At 41.2% G+C, this 22,128-nt stretch overlaps 1 protein-coding gene across 14 annotated transcripts in view; it reads right to left on the reverse strand.

Annotated features, from left to right (window-relative positions):
• Positions 1-1,181: 1,181 nt before the first annotated feature.
• The window catches only part of plekha5 (pleckstrin homology domain containing, family A member 5), an 87,454-nt gene continuing 66,507 nt past the window's right edge, over positions 1,182-22,128 (reverse strand). For 4 of the 14 annotated variants that reach the window (XM_080875758.1, XM_080875770.1, XM_080875759.1 and 1 more), the window contains 19 exons: positions 21,239-21,733; positions 19,542-20,022; positions 18,353-18,436; positions 17,582-17,701; positions 16,537-16,590; positions 13,239-13,301; positions 13,071-13,151; positions 12,309-12,458; positions 12,081-12,182; positions 9,946-10,104; positions 8,717-8,872; positions 7,778-7,898; positions 7,014-7,129; positions 4,487-4,702; positions 4,210-4,371; positions 3,495-3,628; positions 2,971-3,113; positions 2,591-2,675; positions 1,182-2,331 (listed from right to left, as the gene is read on the reverse strand). In XM_080875758.1, coding sequence (XP_080731884.1) covers positions 2,274-2,331; positions 2,591-2,675; positions 2,971-3,113; positions 3,495-3,628; positions 4,210-4,371; positions 4,487-4,702; positions 7,014-7,129; positions 7,778-7,898; positions 8,717-8,872; positions 9,946-10,104; positions 12,081-12,182; positions 12,309-12,458; positions 13,071-13,151; positions 13,239-13,301; positions 16,537-16,590; positions 17,582-17,701; positions 18,353-18,436; positions 19,542-20,022; positions 21,239-21,733 — 2,980 coding nt within the window. In that variant the 3' untranslated portion in view covers positions 1,182-2,273. Of the gene's footprint in view, positions 2,332-2,572; positions 2,676-2,970; positions 3,114-3,494; positions 3,629-4,209; positions 4,372-4,486; positions 4,703-7,013; positions 7,130-7,777; positions 7,899-8,716; positions 8,873-9,945; positions 10,105-12,080; positions 12,183-12,308; positions 12,459-13,070; positions 13,152-13,238; positions 13,302-15,618; positions 15,700-16,536; positions 16,591-17,535; positions 17,702-18,352; positions 18,437-19,541; positions 20,023-21,238; positions 21,734-22,128 lie in introns of those variants that run through there. The other 10 variants (XM_080875761.1, XM_080875763.1, XM_080875764.1 and 7 more) reach the window with 10 other exon arrangements.

The raw sequence follows: 22,128 nt of genomic DNA on the forward strand, positions 1-22,128 counted from the left end.
GGCGAACTATGACGTAGTATTTAAAGTTTCCTCGTGTTTCCGAAAGCACATGGTTTTCCTTTTTAATAAAAACTGGAGTATTAGTATTAAAGCTTATAAGTAGCTTTGAAATATTAAGTTTAATGAATGAATGAATGAATAAATAAATGTACTCATAGTTGGATAGCTAGTTATCGCGCTAGAAATGATTTTATAACCGATTCATGAGAATACCTTTGGGGTTTCCAGGTCTTCCTCAAATATATCGATTTAACAGTTTGTCAGCATAACGTTACATCTTTTTAGACATGGTGTAGATAATAGTTTTTAGGCCAGGGATGTCAAACTCATTTTACACCATCGGGCACATACAGCACATGCACTTTGATCTTAAGTGGGCTGCACCAGTGAGACTCCCGCTTCTATCAGTGTGAAGACGTTTAACTGCACATTGAATCCTTGAGATAGCCTAATATAATATATATTAAATATATATATATTTGCATCTGTTGGCCTCAAATTGCGTGTACATTGTTTACTGAGTTCTTATTAGTCAGGCATTCACATGTAAACGGCTTTGATTTACAACATTTCCATCATGCACCAAAGAGCTTTAATTTTTTTTTGCTAGAATGCCAAACAGGAAGGTAAGCACGGGCATTTCTACAACATGGCCACCCAAAAGTGGCCTATTAATAATTTATGAATGCTATGATTAATGTTAGAAACCTGTTGTGAATGCAAAAATATGGTCCATGTTGCTACAGCTAGATGACCACCAGAGGGAGCCACAGCCCCTCATTTAAACTGTCATTCATGCTTGGTAAATCAAATGAAATCATATCTTATATTTGATTGTTTTTGATTACTATTTGAACCAGAGGCATGCAATTTTGCATGAGGGACTCAACAATTCAAAAAAATCCTATAAGTGAATTCATAGTAAAAGTGTAACCGTCATGGGGGAAACGCTTTTTAAATCTATATTTTGGAGTCAATTTAACACTTTCCATGCATGCGATTTTTATATTTTGGGGTCTATTTAAGCTGGAGTTCATTTAAATAAGTAAAATTCTTTCGGTCAACAGTTTTTGAGAATGTAATCTTTGATTATGTTGCAGGCTTGAGTCAAACTCCCTTTTGGTCAGCATCTCTACTGCATGTAGCTACAGGGGAGATAAAGAGCATAACACAACCACTCATTAGGAACAGAAACATTTATTTAACATGATATAAAACAGATGGGATATGAACATTTGCAAATTAAATCTAGTATGTAACTGTATGTTGAACATATCCTCCCATCCAGATATACCATGTACATTATATACACAGTAAATCTCTGATAATTACACTTTGTACACACAAAAAATTATCTCAGATTCAGAAAGGGGTTATTTCTATTGCTTTTTACACATCCTTATCCTGTTTTCTTTTAGTTCCAGGGCTCCAAACCAACATGTCATAAATGTTCTCGATTTTTTGTCATAAAATATAATCAAGATCTCTTTTTCCATCTCTCAGTTTAAATATATCTCTCAGCAATTTTAAAAAAAAGGACAGTATAGATTGACTCAAGTCAGAACATTCACATATGCATTGGCAACAAAGTGCCAGGGACTTCAAATCCCATCTTTAAATAATTAGAACTCAGAAGTATGAGAAATTACAAATACTCTTAGTCTGCAGCAATAAAATGGTTCCTCCTTATATAATAATGGAGGGATCTATATCTTTTATCTACTCATCTTTAGCATAGACACATGTTCTTTACAATAAATGGATAAATATGCCTGGTTAGATGATGTCGAATGTGTGGGGGGAAAAAATTAAGTGAATTATTAAAGGCTTAATTAAATGCAGAGAAAATGTGAAACTTGCTTCTGAAACTTTTTCGAACAGTTGATGAAACATGAATGAAAACGTATAACAGACCAACATACTCTGCCACAGGCTATCAGGCTCAGAACAGAGTTCAGTCTATTAGCCTCCTGTATATACAGATAGACTTTGGCCCAGATTCGAACACAAAAACCTAATAAAACCATATAAATAATAAAAATGATTATAAAAGCCTTGTAAAAACTGAAACTGCAGCAGTAAAACGGTATGAATCCATGTGCTGTCTTGCCAGGTTGAGAAGATTGTTGCCCCCCGAAGAGGGAGGAGCTTAAGACGTCACAGTGAGCAATACAGAAGTCAGAGGTTGAGACCCATGAGTATGAAGTAGGCAGTTTCACTCTGTAGCCAAAGGCCTTGTGCTGAACTCTTTAGGAAAGTCCTCAGGAGCCGCTTCAGGCCTCCCCAGCTGCTTCCTTCATGTGTAGGTTTTCACTGAGGCCAGAGCCTGGGCTGAAGCAGAACAAAAGGACAGAAGTGAAATTATAGTGAGATTCCCTCATAGTTCTGCTATACAACAGTGTATTAGTGATACCGCAACACATAGAGAACAAACTCCCCGCATTGTTACGTGAAATGAACCCAACTAATTATCCTGAAATGCTTTTTTAAAACCCCAGAAATCAAATTTAACAATCAAAACACTTCAGCATTATGAGTATGAGTGAAAAAAAGGGTGGATGGAGGCCCTTACTGATGCTACTACACACACATGAAGTGAGAACCGTCAGTGAGCTGGGGGGGTGTGGTGGTGGGAGACTGCGGATGGGGTGGGGAAGAGGACGACAGGCTTTTCACTGCAACGAAACGACAACATGGTGAGCACAGGCGCACGCATGAAATGACAAAACAACAAATTAGAACAGTTGATAATGAGTGAATGGCTAAATAAAACAGAAATAATCACTAAAGTGAGTGAAATTACTGAAAAAGCTACTGAGTAAGTAGTAAGTAAATTACCTAACACATACACAATGAAAGCAGCTACAGTTTGTTTCTAAGAACAGGCTCCCACCAGCTTTTGTTTTATTGCATGCGTTTTCTTTGATCCAACCACCCCACCTCCACCCTCTCGTCTCTCTAGAGACGTACCTGCTACCAGCTTGCTGCGTTTGGAGGCCTCGGCTGCCAGCTCATAGGAGATATTAATCATCTTCTCCTTTTCCTGTACAGTAACCTCCTCTTCAGTCTCCTCCTCAGGGCTCAGAGCCAGACTAGGCAGCACATTCTGCATGCTAGGAGCAAACACAAAACAGCAAGGTTTTCTCTACAGCATGCGACGGACAACTTCTAATTACCAACAAACAGGCCAGTTTTTAAAAATCAATATGAGGGCACTGACATTTAGAATAAAATGCCACAGTGGCTCAGAGATGAGCAAATAGACCTTTTCTGCACATTTGAGGCATGGATCTGCATGCCAAGTGCATGAGACATCTATGCTATGACCCTAAACTTACCTTTTACTTTTAGAAGGAATTTCATGCACGACATCTGCTCACCTGCAAAGCTGGCTCTTTCACCGTAGTATCCTTATCTAATATTCAAGGCTTGAGCAGACCTGTCCATGCTAATAACCGATTACTGATTTAGATGGATCATGACAGTGTGCTTACCTGTTTTTGGCTATGAGGGCTTTGATGCGGTCGACTTTTCTCTGCTTATCAGCCTCCTGCTCAGGACTCAGAGCCTCCTCAGGGTCCGATTCAATGTAACGCTCAGGAATGAGCACTTTGTCAGGCACAGAAAGCTGAGGAACAGCCACCAGACAAGAAACACTTATTTAGCACATTTGGTACAAATGAATGGTTTTCTAAACTGACACAGAAAATTCCACTTCTGTGCAAACAACATTATTACCCTGATCGGCATCTATTGTGCAGGAAGACTATTTTACATTTTGGGTGTTTAGAAGTAAATGGAGTGTCACTGTCAATTACTCTGAGGCATTCTGTACTACGCAGAGATCAACTGTAAGAAGTTCACCGATGTAATCTAAAGCAAGGCCGTGAACTCTTCTCAAGGCAGCAAGTCATGCAAATCATGTTGGTAGCTTATGAGCATCCCATGAAAAGATTTTGGCACAGAGGCCTTTGTGTAATGTTCAGTTAGCCTGAACAACGCTTATACAGTTATAAGTTGTTAACTTCTCCATTCCAGTTGAAACTTTTTTTTCCTGCAGTATTAACAATTGAATTGATAATACATGATGTTCTGTTGGTAAACGGCACCTTCATAATAATTTGCCCATGACAGTATTAGCCCTCTGAGTAATGGCTTGTAAAAAAACCAGCAGGCTGATGGGAACGACGGCTAACTGCTGTGCCGTACCTCTCGGTCGACATTAAAGTGATCAGCCTGGGAGGATTCTTTGAGACGAGCTATCTCCTCAGCGGGCGTCTCCTGCTCCCCCACCACCTCCTGCTGCCTGAGAGAGGCCTCCAGCTCCTGAATGTCACTGCTTATCACCTCATCTCTGCGTCTCACTTGAAACTAAAAGAAATAAATTATGAAACATAAAAGAAGCAGAGACATTATATCATATGAACATCTTCTGACTTCAGAGCTACCCTAATGTCAAATAGGGTCTGAGTCACTCAGCCAGTACCTGCGTGTTGCGGTAATGGTTTTCTTTAGTAAATGAGTGGCTGCGAGAGGGTGTGTTCTCCTGGCTGCTACCCCTGATGCTGAGGCTTTTTTTCTTCTCCCTGAGGGTACCCTGCTGGTGGCGACGGATCCTCTCCAGCTGCTCCTCCACGCTCATCCTGGGTCGGCTGCTCTCCACAGCACACAGCTGCTGCTCCACTGCACTGCGTGGACGCTCCTGTTGGCCAGAGACGACAACAGAATATAATTTAATAATGATATAGCATTACTGTGAAGACATTCAGCACTACGAGGTTGCCGCCATGGTAACTTTTTTTACTGTGATCCCCAATTGTGTGCATGGTAGAGATCTGAAGTTACATGGTGTCATTGCCTACTTGGGTTGTTTCACATGACGCAGCATTTGCAGCGTGATGAACTAGGCACGGTTTAAAAAAAGTCTAAACTTTACAAAGAAGAATAATCTCTACCCTTAATGTATGTACTGGAAAACATTTTACTTTTTTAAACAAAAGTAACAAACAGGACAGACACTTTGGACTTAACATAATGACTGAGAAATTGTTAAATATTTGCTCTCTTTGAGCTACATTTGGCAAAAGGCCAAACAACCTGGCTGTTGTGCGCTTGCACGCTCCCGCTGGAACACATGGGTGCACTCAGAGCGGCTGGGGGCTTGTTAATGCCTGAGCAGGAGAGGCTGATGTGAAGTGAACTGAGGAGAAGTTGTTCATTCTCAGGTCTGTGCCACACTGGAGGGTAGGCAGATGTAAACTCAGTCCAGAGGTCAAGGACATAGTCCCCACTGTCCACACTGTCCAAGATATCCTGGGACCTAAGTGCATACTCTTTTAATACCATAGGCTGAAGTACATAAGCCTAGAGGGAGTTTGTGCAATCACCTATTTTCATTACACATCGATCCATGTTCATACTCACACTGACACAGTAAAGCAGGACACACCCTGCAGTGTGTACAACAACCTCAGTTTTATCCAAATTCAGAAGCAGGAAATTAGAGCTCATCCAGGTCTTTATTTCTTTAAGACGTTCCTGCAGTTTAACCAATTTGTGTGCGTCATGAAACTTTAATGACAGATGAAGCTGGGTGTCACCTGCATAGCAATGAAAATGTATGTTATTGCTGTATATTAGATAGATATGATTCAAACCACTCCAGCGCAGTACCTTTAATAATTATGGCATGCACTATACATCTCTGTAATAAAATATTATGGTCAACAGTACTGAATGCCGCACTGAGGTCTAACAGGACAAGCACAGAGACGAGTCCACTGAAACTCATTTGTTATTTCTCCCAGGATCTAAAGTTGAACTCTTACGCCTTAGGCATGCTCTCTTAGCACCAAGTGCTAAAGCACATAAGCCTAGAGAAATATTGTGCGTTTATCTATTTTCATTTGTACTACATGTCCATTAACGGTCAAAGTTACACAGGCGCAGCAAAAGCAGGACACACCCTGCAGTGTGGTGCACTAATGATATGGTTAGTGTGTTTAAGTTGATAGGATTCGTGGCTGGAAACTGTTTAAATACAGTTTGGCATCTACTTTATGGCAGCATGAGTCACACCCTCACCATGTGACAGCTGGCCTTTACTGCACATGTGAGTTTTCAACCAGCAGCTTACAAGCAAAACAACCAATTAGGAGAGGAGTAATCACAATTCAAAATTAACTGTGGTTAGTTCACAGCTGCCCATAATCATTATTAATTGAGAAAGCGTTAATTCAGGCGGACCACAAAGCCAAAAAATGATCAAGGCAAGCCAAACACAGTACCGGGCTACATCAACTAAGGGCTCAGCTGATACTCCTCTACACAACTGGCAATCTGCAGATAGCACAAACAATTAAGCTACTTTAGCCTGGCCATAGTTGCTGCACACCTGCAAGCTGCCTTACAACCCACTTCTAGCTGAGCTCCAACTTTCTTGCTGTATCTCAGCGGTCCCCAACCTTTTTTGCACCACGGACCGCTTTATGTCCGACAAAATTTTCATGGACCGGCCTTTAAGGTGTTGTGGATAAATACAACAAAATAAAACCAGTAATGGTACAAAAAAATAAAAGAAGATTTATTCATAACACACGGGAAAAGACCTAGGGAAACTGAGTTAACGATAAAAACCATAAAAAAAATAATGATAAAAACCCTAAAAAATCCCATAAATTTCGCACACAAGCCTCAACTATCGTGGCCCGGTACCAAACGACTCACGGATTGGTACCGGTCCGTGACCCGGGGGTTGGGGACCGCTGCTGTATCTGACTTAATTCCTGCTCGTTTCCCCTTTGCCTGGGCCTTCGTCCAAGTATGTATATAGGAACGCAGGAAGGTCAGAAAGCCATACTACCAAATCTAAATAACTGCAGATATATATACCAGTCTTTTTTTGACTATAGTCCTGATCGTGACTGTATTTCGTTTGTTTTTCTATTGTCCGATAGATCCAAATCTACAAATGCTAAGAACATTTTAGTTATTATTAAAGCCCAAGGTCTCACCGTTCTAGGGTCAGGCTTCCTGCTCTTTCTTAATGTAACATATGAAGCTATGGAGGAGGAATCAGGCACTGGAGATTTGGTCCTTGGTGGGACGATACCAACTGGATAGGACATACCTACCCACAGAAAAGAAGACAAGAGATCAATAAAAGGTCAAACTGAAATCACATTATAGTAAAAAATTAGATAGGGTCAATTACAGGTGGTATTTTAATTAACACTTTCCATCCAACAAAAAAAAGACCTGCAAGCTCTTCAATAAATGTAGATCAATTTCCCTTTTGTGGTAAATTCAGCTCATCTATTCACATCACATGTTTGGTGGCAGAAAGTTTAAATACAGTAAACAAATATTATAGCTCACATGTTTTGGCCAAGTTTAAAAAGATGCATGCAGGTGCAAATCTCACTGTATCCATGGTAACCAGCAAAATTATGGTTGCCATGAGAGTTACTTTGTGATATACTGACCTAGATCCAAATAATCCAAATGCCAACTCAAATTGTGTTAGAGACAAGGTTTGTGTCAGAAATCACTCCATATTTACAGCATAGTGCACTCCATATGCTGTTCACCTTCTGAGCGTGTAAATGTTTCCACTAGAGAGCCCTCAAATACTCTAAAAGGGAGCGATCACAATGTGTAGACTTTGTTAGTCCCATGATAAAAAGCTCCAGTTTTATACAGACTAAAATGACCACTCTATTGTATTTTTATACACTAGGCTTCACTGCGAAACTGCACCAGTATCTCTCCAAAGTACCTTTATTTCCAACATGTTCTCTATCAGATGGATATTCAGATCTGTCTTCTCCATTATTCTCATCCACTTCGGCCACTGTGGTGAGTTCTGGCTCACTTTTGTACAGTCTGTAGTCAGGACCCTGGAGACGAGAAATTGGGGGGTTAAAAAAAAAGAAAAAAGAAAAAAAAAAGAGGTCAACACAAATGAGAAAAACTCTGAAATGTAGTCAGTTTGTAAACAAACTCTGCATAACTCAGCGTGTCATTATCTCTTACAGAATGACTTAAGATGAAAAAATAAAATAAAATTCTTCATTGACCAGGGTTTTTTCTGCTTTGAGACGTTTTCGTGCCCCCTACAGAGGAAAATAACAAGCACTGTAATAGAAATATTTTCTTTTAATCGTATTTGTTAATTGTAGTTTCATTTACTCATACATAATAAACTTATAGTTTATCGACGCCTCAGAAATAACATGAAAACAAATAGATTTAAGCAATAAAAACGGTTTGCCTGTACTGCACATGAGGCGACTGCACTAATTCATCTCCAAAATCCCTGCTCGGAAAACAGGAAAAACCCTGAAGACTGAGCCACCTTAAATTTAAATGTGTGAAATACTCAGACAAAAGGTAGGCAGACACATTCAAACTTCGATATGGCGAAACAAACAGACCCAAAAAAATATTACATTTCAACATAAAGGATGAGACAGAAAAGGGGGATGTGGTAATTTAGTCAAAAACAAAATTAAAAAAAACAAAACAAAAATAAAAACACAAGCTGGACTTCAACCAAATAACTGAAAAGTAAATTATGCTGTACAATGACGGGAACAAATGGGAAAAAAAAATGCAACAGACACGAGATATTTATGGAAATCAAAGTGAACTCATCATCATGGACATGGGATGATACAGCTGAGGGCAGGGTCAACCAAGAGGTCAACAGGCTTACGCTGTGCGTGCTATTCCTGTGATTGGCCTTCCTGTCCTCTGGCTTGTGGAGTGATGAAGGGCGCACGCCGGGATGAGACGGCATAGGGGGCACGGTGGGGGGGTTGGGCTCGTAGGACTGGGGTAGGGGTGGCCGTGGGGGTACAGAGTCCTCCTCCTGGGGATTATATTGGGTATGACAGCACAGGAAGCAAGGTGACACATGGCGCCACCATACAGGCTCAGGGCTACAGCCATCTGGTATAGAGTAGCTCTGGGCCACAGGATGGGCTAAACAGTTGATTAGCCAGAGAGAGCGCTCCAGATGCTGTTATGGCTTGAGTGACACATTCCTCCAGACACCACTACTCACACCATCCATGAGTGGGGTGGGCATTTAGAGCCCTCAGCTTACGTCGATTATCATCTTCAAAACTGCTGGTGATGTGGGTTTATTTTTTTATGATCAATTTTCCCCATTAATTAACTCCAATAAAAGGTGAAAAAATTACCGTTAAGCTCACATCTTTAATTTGCTTGTAATGACAACCACCTGTCCAAAGCCTTACACAGGCCTAGAGACTAGTCAGCAACTCCTAAACAACCGCCGATTGCCGACTGTGGTCACGTGAAAACGATTACAAAGAGAACACTACACAAAAAAACTTGGATTGTAGTGGCATTTCGCAGGAAAGATGCCAACTGGTTTGCAAACGCTAGATATTTTCAACTGAGGTGAAACTTGAAAGAGTGCTGCACAACATGCATGCATTTCAAATGGCGGAACTTTTACTTTAAAGGGAAATGGTCTTTGTTTCAGTACTGCTTGGCATGTAGTTTGTTTTTGCAGCCAAGTCGGCATCTTCCTTACAAACTACAGGCAACCTACTAACAACCAAACTATATACCTCTTTGACACCACCTTCACACTGGTGACTGCCAGTAAGGTCACTGGCTAGTCTCCAGGTCTGTTTGACTGGGACTTTAGCAATTAATTTCACACCAATTGCCTCCAATCACTCATGACCGGTCAGGTAATACACTTTTTTTGCCTCACAACCAGTAATTGCCAGATGGTTGCTAATCAGTTTCTAGGCCTGTGTGACTGAAGCCTTAGGCAGGAAAAAAAGAAAAACTCTTTCTCACATTTGAAAAGCTAGGAACAGTAAATGATGATTTAAAATGCCTTATTGTTTCAGCATCCTGTCAGACCAGGTGTTCCGTTTTCTTTTTCTACAAGTGGTGCCTCACCTCATTTTTGTGCTTACTGAAGTTGGCTTTGGGCCCATAGAAACCCATCCCATCAAGAGCATTTCTCTGGGCTTTGTGTTTATTCAGGGCCTCCATCACATCTTGAATCCTCCACAGCTCCTTCTGGATGCGGACATGCTGCTGGCTGGGTGGTTCTGTCTGGGTGTGCACAGAAAACAGACGCACGTCAACAAACGACAACAACAACAACAAAAAAAACCACCTGCAGACTGAGATCTAAGGTGGAGGTCTATAGCAAATAAAACTAACACACAGAAGGCAGACAGAAAGCTGAAGTGAAAAAAATTAGCATGATGGCATCGCAAAAGAACAGTAAAAGGGTAATGTCTGTATCTGCTAAGGTGTGCAGTCAGCGGAGACACAGATCTGATCAGGCTCCAACTGTCTGCGAGAGATACTAGCCTCACAACACGATAATCAGAGGAGAGATTAGGATTGGAAAAGGGGAAGAAAAAAAGACAGGTAATTATCTCCCCCTCGCTGTTGGCAGGTTGGTCTTTGTGAGATGGACTTAAGAAGAGGATGTCCAGACTCCCTGCTGGCCCTCTGACTTCTCTATTCTAAATTATCATTACTCAGTACAAGCCAGGAATAACTGCTAGAACAATTTCTTTTTGTCTCTGCACCTCTTCCTTGATGAAAGAGAAGATAAAAGACAAACTTAATTAAGACCTGCTCCATCCTTGCAACGGTCATCAATCACCCCCTGTGTTGCTTTGATCTCCATTTACTTCTCTCCATATTTTTCTCCCAAAGTCCAGAAAACGTGTCTGCAAAAAGGTTGAGTAGGTTTACAGATTTCTCTGCAGCTCTGCAGTGTATGAATCTGCAAGTATGCCAAGCAGGTCAGCCGCAGTATCAGATTTTCACTACACCATTACTTTAGCCAAAAGGAATTCACAAGAATGATGATATCATGATAGCTACTGAGAGCGCGCTTCGTTAAAAAAAACCCTATCAGGCAACAAAAAAAAATCATGACGCTAAACCAGAGAACCAAAACTACAGTGACTCAACCAGAACAAGAGCACTTCTGTAAACACAACTTTGGGTCAAGATGAAAGGCACAGCTGCTACTGCTAGCCTAGAGCACTGTGGGGCATCTTCTTTTGCCAAATCGGTAATTAAATTAAGAATCAAGTCCCCAGCACTTCATCCATCTGCACCCATCATTCAATCACATAGCAACAGCCGAACTCTTCCTGCGTGAGTGACTCGGTCTAACCTAACGGGTTCAGCGTGAGAAGCGAGTTGTATAGTGAGTATACAGTACTTACTGAAATGCTTAGCCATGGCAAACTAAACATCAAATGTGTCAGTGCTGGATTGTTTACAAAATTATCAGCATATTTCTACACACTTAATGTCGAGTTAGAGTTAAGGTCTTTTCACATGGAAGCGAAAAATTTGTGTGTTAAAAATATTTTCCAGACTCATCGATGCTTAACGCAGCTGTTCACACTGACTGTATAATCTCACAGGACGAAGTTGTTGACTTTGTATTTTTTAAATAGATTTTTCAGATTTTTTACCTGCAAATAAACCGATCTGACCAATCTGACCACTGCATTTGGCAACAAAGTAGCTCAAAACGCACACCGGTACTGAAGATACGATGCTTCTGAAATAGTAAAATGATACCATTTAACTTCAGACACACAGCTAGTCATTGCTATTGGCTCTCTGAAATAGTTTCTCTGTCTCTTCAGATGTGGTGCCGACTCTGCCAACAAGAGTTCAAACTGCCCTGCTGACATCCTGAAATATGTACGAAAGCAGCCGCGATGCAGCTTCAACTCCTGGATCAAACCATGAAACTCTCCCTGCTGCTGCCTTCTCTTGAGATTTGGCTGAATCCAGAATTTCAGTTTCTTCCTTTTCTTGTTTAAAAACACCAGAACCAGCTCATCATCGCCTGATTTTTGCTTCATTCTTTTCCCCACAGTGTGATTCTTGAGGACCGATTGGTCAGTGTGTGTATATATATGTTACACATTACAAGATCATTTCCAAACTATGCCCAATTTTGTGCTGTTTTTTCCCCAACATGCTCAGAGTTTAATGGCCTTTAGAGAGAAGAAGTTGAGCAGACTCACTGTCAAAAATGTTCCTACCTGAGGGCTTCCCAGTGCTTCTAGCTGCTCCAGCAGGTTGTTCTTAGCCATAGTCACATCTCCTTCCATCCTGTCATATTCCCTCCATAACCGCTCCACCTCCTGGGGAGGATAGAAACAACAATTATACAACAAACAAAGAAAAATGACCATATTATTAATACTCCTGAAAAACAAAACCCCAAGAGGCCTTCATTGTCTGGAGTGTGAATGCACTGTATTACTTACGGCAGTAACTCTGGACACCTCTCTGCAAGTGCTGAGGAGGCCGCTCTGCAGCAAGTCTCTCTGCTGCACGACACTCTGCATGGCAGCCGGGTTGTCGGAGCCCAACTCTATCTCCTGGCTAGCTGACAGAAGTGCTGTCTCCAGAGTGTGCTGAAGCAACACGCATCATGTCAAATACACAGAGCACAACAGTCATCATTAAAACTTCAGTAAGACTATTTCAGAATAGTAGATTATTTTTAAATATTTCCTGTACATCACTGTTTTGAGCTGTTTTGTCACTAAACAGGAGGTTATCCCATCTTTAAAATGTCAAAATAATCACAAATGCCCATCAGCCCCTCTCAGAGCCTAAAGAAAGCATTTCAAACTACTTAATTGTCTTATCCAAAGTTCAAAGGGCACAGCTGTGACTCAAAATTGACTAGAAATGATTTTATATTTTTTCTTTATACCTACAATCACTGCACATCAACTAGTAACATAAAACAGTCAGTGAGATTTGCTGAATATGACAAAGCAATGCAAACCAGACAAGTCTTTCCATCTGATGATGGTAGTTATACTTACAGGCTATAGTTAGTTATAGTTACAGACTTTGTCTCCTAACTTGCTCTGTTTCATGCTTAGAAACTTTACTCTTAGGAACTGCAAACTGTGCATTCCTTCAAATTTACATTTTTTGCACATGATACCAAATCTTTGTAAGCATGTTTAGACAATGTTTTGCGTGAACATGACGACAAATGCAGTATTAGTCACCTTCTCTCTGTACAGCTGCTGCAGTTTTTCCTCCTGTATCCTGACCATTTTGTCCTGCTCACACAGCATGCTAAGTTTAGTCTGAAGAGAAACCAATAACGAGTCATGACCTGCTGTGTACAGCTAAAAGGAACATTATGTCATGCAAGTCTGCAGCACTGAACTTACATCAGTGTCCACTTCTTCTGGCATGCATGTATAGGCTTGTTCCCTGTAGTTCTCTGGACTCATCTGTTGAGAGAGACAGCATTAGACAGGGGCACTAAATCTGTGCATACACATTAGAATCTGGAGATCTAATGCAGTGTCAAGACCAAGCTCTCTCACTGAGCCGCAGGATTTATCCTTCAGAAGGAACTCATATTTCACTAAATCAGACGATCTGCATTACCAAACCAGCAGTGGGACCTCGGCCAGTCTAAACAGAGTCTCTGCTGTTGATTCTTGCGCCTCGTGTTTCATCATGCACAGTCATTGTCTCCATCAGCACAATGGTTTTATGGAAAAACATACAAAACAATCTGGCTTACTTCACTCTGAAGTTAGCGCATAAGCTTTGTCCACCAATCATGTATTCTACAGCATAATCTGGGGTTAACTAATGAGAGACTGTGTGTGTACGTGTGCATGCCAAAGCGCCCTGTTACTTTTGTTCAGTGCCCAAGTGTACGGTTATGGTTTCTACATTAATTTTACAACGTCAGTGTTTAGTCAGAAAACTCCAAAAGTCATCCATGTTTCCACTTGATATCATTCAGCTACTTCTCAAACAAAGAAAATCATTGCAGCTGCATTGGATCCCATGTTTCCAGAAAAATCAACAGATCACATAGTCATTCACCCACTCTGCTAAACCTATAATATTATAAGTACACACCACAGACATCAGGACAGTGACATATTTCTGTGTTATTTTGTGTTTTTAGTCACATTTGATATGAAATGACTCAATGACTATAGGCTCAAAGTGCCAAGTGTAAGATTTAATTCCCTTCCTGGAAAGTGTACAACCTACAGACACAGCACATCCTCTGTATATTCACTTGAGACACTCTGCCAGAACTCGACTGGAGCCATTTCCTTATTGCTGGTTTTAATCTTTCAGTCTGGTTTTCAGCAAACAAATATATCACATATCAGATAAAATACCTGTCAGGCCCTTATAAAAAAAAAAACAAATCCTCGGTTGATATAACTGAAAAGGTTTAGATTCACCACCTAGCACTTTAACCTCAAAGACATGATTGAATTTCAAATCAAATGTGCCCAAAAATAGCAAAACAGCAACAAAAAAAGTGACTTACTGTCCAAATACTTTCTGAATCAACATCCACGCCTGCACTCTCTCACAAACACCTTTTTTTTTTTTTTTTGCAGCTGAACATAGTAAAGCTAAAAGCAGGTGGGGCTTAAGAACCACATGGCATTCCACACAGAACATGCAGACTCTCCCACAGCTTGAAGAGCTTCACTGTGGGTTTTGTGTGGCGTGGACTAATATACAAGAGACGTAGGGAGGAGGAGGAGGAAGACAGATTTTTGTCAGCTGAACAGGTGGGAATGCAGCTGTTGAATGAGTGACGGGGTGAGTCTCAGCAACACTTTTACACCTCGAGGGGCGTCTCAAAAGTGGCAATGTGATGTCATAGCCATCAGCACACACAAGCCGGCCCCTTTATCCTTTCCATCAGCAGAATGACCAGTGGGGGTGAAGGGGAAGTAATGAAGACAGATAAATAAGTGCTAATCTAAATTTAAAAAATATGAGGATTCATCTTCGTCAGTATCGCCACCTCAGACTTTAGATATAGAGTCGATTCAGTGATTGAAGCTGTGGTGCTTAAGGTTATTAAGCTAATCCCTACGTCTGAAAAATGTCTGGCTAACTTGCACAGGCGGAAACAAAAAAAAAAAAAATCAAGAAAAGGCAGGCTGAACATAAATTCTAAATGGGATGCTGAGATCGCGTACATACTTTTCTCTTTAACTATAGCAGAATATTCATGCGTCATAGATGATAAACATGAAAATCTATTTATGCCATTTTACTCTAATGATCGCTCTTCTGCTGGCCCTTAATTGGGTCCGTTTTCCACAAAAACATGAATTATTTGGCAATAAACTAGACTGACAAACAATAAGACTAGCAACATGTAATTAAGTCAAATTAATTAGAGTCATCTTGTTAAGTTCAGGTGGCTCGGGTAATGAGAGGGAACACATTCTGCGCAGGATTATTGAAAAATAAATAAATAAACAAATAAATTCAAACACCACAGTGAGGAAGAGATTTAACCCAACAGTGGAGCATTCATACATTCTCCAAGTCTTAAAAGTCATGCCTGCATCAGCATGACTTCTCAATAATAAGAGGGAACAGTCATAAGCAATGGATGAAGAGGTGCTAGCAATACAAACGATACAGGGAGACCAGTCTCAAGATGCCGTGAGGACTTGGACATCGAAGGAGGAGCATTGCAAAACAGACCAAAAAGAACAACAGCGACTGGTGAGGATGAGGTGGAGCAAAGCCTTAGGCTGGCCTTACTTGCTGGTAAAGTTGAGGCCTTGGGGCAGAGTTCTCAATCAAAGTGTGAGTCATGACGATTAAAGGCTCATTTTCCTTCATCTAGTCCAGTGTGGAGAGGAGCGATATAGCAAGTGTCAGAAAGTTTACAGCAGCTTTTCATTTCTGAGACAACACCCACAGTGTGATTACACCTCACTCGCTCTCGCTTTCTCGCTCTCGGATGAGGTAGACTCACACAGAAACGTGCATCCAGAGACGACAGGGATGGTTAACAGCAACAGAGAGAAGACGCTCAGGAGCAGGAGCAGGAAGACACGGAAGTACAAAGCTCTAAGGTTCATTTTTATTAGCAGTGAAAAGTTCCCATTAAACGCTGATGTGTAGGAATGTAAAAAGAACTGCGTTTACAAGAGGTGCAAGAAATCACAAATGCTAAGGCTCATCAGTCCAAGTCAAGGAAATTAAAATTACTTATTTCTCAGCGGTTACACAAATCTAAGGCTTCCTTTTGCTATAATTATTAGAAAGGTTTTACTGGACCTTTGTGTGCTATATACAAAGCAATTAAAACTCACAAAGCACTTAAGATCGTTAAAAAAAAGCAGATGAAGCTTTAATATTCCTTTGCAAACACTTAGACGTTAAATATGATACCTTCATCTCTACGTGTTCTTTATATGGCAGAAATAACGACTGTCCACAGTCATGATCAGTTATTTGGATAATGTGTGAGTAAATGAACTAGCGTGAGCTAAAAATGCTGCGATCTGAACTTTTAGCCATTTAAAATCACAATAAAAGATAACAAGTTAGCCTGGCATTGGGATTGCAAATCACTAAAACAGCCGCAGAGCAGGGATTAATACAATAAAAGCAGAGGCATTAAATGAGGTCATGACAGAAGAAGACAGGGCATGCATTCATGCATTACCCCACCTGATTGTCCAAATACATGAGGTTCCTTTGGAGGTGGTGAGAAAGAATGTCGTTCTATCATCAGCAGCAAAAAGAGAGCAAAGAAAAGGCAAAAGGACAGTGAGACAAAAGAAAGGGCAAGTCACATTCTTTCACTGATGCTCTCTCTGTCACACTCTCTCTTACATCCACAATCACACAAGCATGTCATGTACCCAAAGATAACCCGAGAGAAAGGAAAGCAGGACCAATCAAGGTGAAGAAAACAGGTCAGGTACCAGGTGTACTTTCAAAGGTAACAGAATGAGTACACTGCAGGACTAGTCTTGACCGAGTGCATGCAAAAAACAAAGACAATGGCAAGTCAAAGTACCACACAACGTGGTGTGTGTCCGCTGACGCAAACATAAACTAATGAAGCAGGTTGCCCTAATGAAGCAGGGCAACTTGTATAGCTACAAGGAAAACTCGCATTAACTGCACAGTAGTAGATTAAGAAAAGCAACAACAAAAACACTGTAAAATGGAAAAATCTTCAACAGTCCTGGTTGACCTACATCATTAATGGTAAAATCTGCAGTCTGGCATTAAGTCTGGAGACTTAAAGTCCCAAAATCCTGAATTAACTTTTACATATGCCAGTGGCCTTAGCCTCATTAGTTGGTCACTCTTTAAGCTCGCCAATGGCTTTAAGTTTCATCTGCGGATAACATCTGTCTATATTCTTTAGGGGGATAAATGACTCAGTCAGCTGCTTGCCCTGCTAAAATGGCCCAAATCTAATTATCTGATGCACTGATTTAAGTCAGATGCTGGTTGCAAAATTATTTTGAAACTGGAAGAAGAGTGTTTTATTTCCACACATTTTGATGAGAAGGTAGCTGGTCCACAAAAAACATGAAGCCATTACGCATAGTCATGTTAGAAGAAAATTCCTTCTTAAATCAGCCATGTGTGAAGACCAAACAAATCCTCCGGATCGAGATGGATAATGGAAGTGGATAAAGATGGCATACACACCACACGCTAACATACACGCCTGCAGAGATGTCCCTGGGGGCCTGACCTTTGGGTTGTCGCCATCCATGTTTAGTTGCATAAGCTGTGCTACAGTGTGCTCCCGGATACTGTTTAGCTCTGCCTGCTGCCGACGCAGCTTTATCAGCAGCAAAGTCAGTTCCTCAGGCTGCAAGGAGGAGGGAGGAAGAGGAGGAGGCGGGGGGGGGATGCATCGCCACAGTGAAACAGGGACACACCGCAGGGGTGAGGCAGGGATTGGGGGTGAGAAGAAAGGAGAGAGAGCACACCAGGATAGGAGATTTAGAGGTACCAGGATCCCAGTAGGTGAACAGTTGCTGCATTCTAGTCTTGCGTTTCATGCAATTTAGTACCATGTTAGCTAGCAGCATGCACATTCTTTTATGTCCACTCAAAACAGCAGAACAGTTGGCACTCATTACAGAATTGACTTCACACTTTACAAGCTCAATGAGTACAGAGAACTGTGTGCAGCTCTGACATAAATTCTTGATCCTGGCTTAGAGAGTTTGAGTGACAGGGTTTTTAAGTCTCCACTGAACTGAAGAGAGTCTAAGGAGCTCCTGAAGTGAACACACCCTAAATCCTTGGAACACAATGTCTTAGAGGGATATGAAGGACAGAAAGAGGGAGAAGGGTAGAGTAGGTGGCATCATCAGAAAACAGCATTGTCCTTGAAAGACATCCAGTTAAACCCAGACTGTATAGGTGTACAGAAACCAAGCATGAAGTATCTCAGCTGAACAGCACAGTGATATAAATCTAGGTAGCCAGAAGACTGACATAGACCAAGACTTACTGTTTTGCCTTGTAAAGACTGGGCAGTGATGGTCTGGATTGGGATCCCTGCTGGCATAGACCTCCTATCAGGCAGGTAAGCATACTGCAGAACACAGATTTAATATGAAAAAAGGCCTGTCATGTGCAACATTAAATATCTTTGATATAATAGTCAGCCATAGCCACGGGGTTCATCCAAGTACAAAGAAACATTTGCTACCCTTGATGCATATTTTTGTATATATCCCTCTCATATTTCTGTCACTATAAATATGCTCAAAGCTGAATGTAATTTTGTTTGCGCTGCTTAAAAACAAATGAAACACATGACCTCACTTTTGAACTTTGGGAACTAAAGTAGGCACAAACAGGGTTTTGACAATTCTGATGAGTTTGAAGATCAGTATTTGGTATGACCTCATTTATTCTTCAGCACAGCCTGAACTCTCTTAGTCAAGCTTTCTTTAATTTCTGTATGTTGTCTTCAGGAATAGTTCTCCAGGCTTCTTGAAGGACATTCAATGCTCTTCTTTGGCTGTTGTCCACAGTGGATCAAAACCTGACAGTACTTTTCTGCATTCATAATGTTTTACATCTCCCCTGATCTCCTCCATACTAATGATCATCACTCCATAAGACCTGCTGCTACTGACTTTCAGTCCAGCTCTATTGTCATTTAAAATACCTGAAACTTTTCTCCTCATTGCTCTTTGTTAAGAATGGCTTCTTACAGCCACTCTTCCATTGAGACCATTTCTGATGAGGCTTCAGATTGTGTTCCTTTGCTGTAGATCTTACTTTTAGGCCTGCCATTTCTTTTATTTCTTTTATTTTTTGCAACAAGCTGTTAACGATACCTTTAAAATAGACTTTTTGCTAAGTTGTCTGCTATCTGTAGACACAACATTGGTAACTGGTTCTGGCATTAGGTGCATTTTTCAGTGTTAAATGGCTTGATGAACAAAAAATAAAACCCCACTCCTTTGAAAATGGTCAAGTATAAGGATTGGACTGAAAATGATTGAAAAAGCAGCCAGTGTCCAAAGAAAAAAACGTGATAGACCTTCAGAAAGCCTGGAGAACTATTCTGGATGCTTGGAAGCAAAATATAAAGAAATAAGGGGTGACTGAAGACTATTGCATAGTAGGCGGTTTTGTTATTATGAGGATGAACTGAACATTTCCTGTTTATGCATCTCTTAGCTGACCTTGTTGACTGGTGGCCTCTGCCGTCTCTCAACAGTCATGTCTCTTCGGAAGATGGGAGAGGAAATTTCAGAGCGAGTGTTGCCCATGTTGTAAGATCTCATTGGAGAGTAGCCGCCGTACATCGACAGGGAGCCATGGGAGGGCGAGGGGGGGATGGAGTGGCTCGGTGCAGCATGCTCTGACAAGTTGATCATGGTTTTGGGACTGGCCATATTGCTGTACAGCCCTGGCTGCCTGCTGTAGGCCTGCCTTTGCTGCCATTCGTACAACTGCCACATGGTGTCATCGCGCATGGAGCGGCGTTTCTCAGTCATTGAAGGACCCATGGCCTGGTCATATACCGATGGGGACATGCTGCAGATGCTGTCCCGCTGTGACATGCTATTCCTGGGCATACTGCAATATCCATCTCCATAATGAGGCATGTAGGGTACCCGATGGCTTGGCAAATTTCTAGGCAGCGTCTGGTACGATGTGATGCTGGGGTAAAAGAAAAACCAGATAATTAATCATGTATGATATAGTAGATGACCTGCATGGTGTTACACTAACACAGACCTAAAATGATCTGTGTTGGTATAACAATTTGATTATTCTTCATATATTCCATACACAACACCAGATAAACGTGGTTTTAGGCTCTGTCAGGTTCAAAGGATGCAACAAGTTGTTTATAGTTGGAAAAAAATCTCATTGGATTTCTTTTATTTTGATTATAACCAGTCAAAAACATCAGTTATCAAAGCAATGCCATGTTATGAATCTTTTCATTTGTTGGTTTGGTTTAAACTTTGTAGTTGAAAAGCACTTCACGCTGAGTATCATTCTAATTAAGTATCAAACAAGGATGATTCTTATTTTATCTGTTTACATGTGTGTCTTTAGAGAATCTCGCAAAGCAATTCCCTACTCAGAAACAAATTAGACCTTACTATTGACAGCAAGGCTTTAAGAAGTTCCACTTACTCAGTGAGTTCAAAGTCAGTACGGAGAGCTTAATAAGAAGAAGACCTGACAGATCCGGGCTAAAACACTCACTGGTCTTTAAATCCCAGTATACCAGTGTTATAATAAAGGCTTGTGACTGCTACACATCCGTCTAGAGAACATGCATGTCATGACAAAAGGAGCTGAAAGAGATTAATGGAGAGAGAATTAAATGTTTACCTCAGAGGGCCAACACAAAAATATTTACTGAGGCCTTATTAGTTTTGCCCATGGTATACTCTAAAGCGAGTGTGTATGTCTATTTGTTAAAAAAAACCAAATAACCACAGAATGAGGCAAAGCTGTGTCAAATATGAACACAAGCCTGATGACAAACGTATCTCTTGACTAAAACATGTATTTTTAACAAAAATGTGAACACCAGGGATGGGAATCAAGAACCAGCTTATTAAATCCTCTCATCAAAACCTCATCAATATACTTTAACTACTTAGAACTAAGAGGAGACCAGTGTCATACTTTCCACCCAATAAAGCCAAATCTGACTTCATGTTGTGGAAACAGTCTAAGATTTGACTCTTGTGGAGTAATCTGAAGATAACTGGTGCTACTGTACAGACGACAGCGCCATCTGAATAGCATCATTTCCCTTCTTGCAGTGTACGCATGTTATAATCAAACAATTACATTTAAAGCTTATACAGTATCATGTCAAGACGGGTTTTTTTGGGCATAGCACTGAACCAACCTTCTGGTATCGTCGTCCTGGCCACGTCCTCTCTGTGTGCGAACCCACTGCTCCAGCTGCTGCATCGAGCTGGTCCGACTCAGGCTGCGATCCGGCTCATGTGGGGAACTTTGCAGAGGAGGGACTCCAGTCCCATTAGCTGGACGCTGTTCTCCAGATCCATTAACTTGGGGGCTGTGTTGTGATCCGTCAACCTCGGTCTGAGGCTGCGGCGAGGTCATATTAGCCTTGATGGCTGCCGCCTGCGCTGGCTGCAGTTTGATACTGTTTATTTTGGTGAGTGGACGTTCACGGTCGGCCCCATCCTTCTGGAAGCCGTAGCGCTCTGCATCTCGCTGCTTTCTCTCCTCTTCTTCTGTGGTGGGGGAGACGGCTGCGTGCTCACGGTCAACCTCACGGTTGCGCTCATTCTTCTGGATTTCGGTTTCTGTTCTATGGTTGGCCACATGGTTGATCTCTTGAGGTCCACACTGCTCCACTTTTAGTTTGTCCAACCTAAAAGAGACAAGAAGGTTCAGGCTTGAAAAATCACAAAACACTGGAACTCTTTCAATAGACATTTTGGATTATCCAGACTTAAGATACGCTTGTCTTCAAGTGAAATCTGAGAGTGGCGTGTTGTTTTATCTTCCCGCCTTTGTAATCTGTTTACAACCCCTCTGAAAGCACTGTTAACTTAATCCTACAGACTGTATTACTACATGAACTGTTAACTTGATGCTTGTTGATATGAATATGAAACCAATGAGGCATAAAGTAGCTGCTGATGCTGAAAAGTGCCCTTTTAGTTTTCTGAATGGATCCATAAACGGTTTCCACATTTGTATTGTATTCCACACAGTATTTGGCTTGGTCTTCTGTTGTGTTTGTATTTTTTCCAATTTAGCCAC

This window comes from Rhamphochromis sp. 'chilingali' (genome assembly GCF_963969265.1).
Source record: "Rhamphochromis sp. 'chilingali' genome assembly, chromosome: 2".
Classification (NCBI taxonomy): Eukaryota; Metazoa; Chordata; class Actinopteri; order Cichliformes; family Cichlidae; genus Rhamphochromis; species Rhamphochromis sp. 'chilingali'.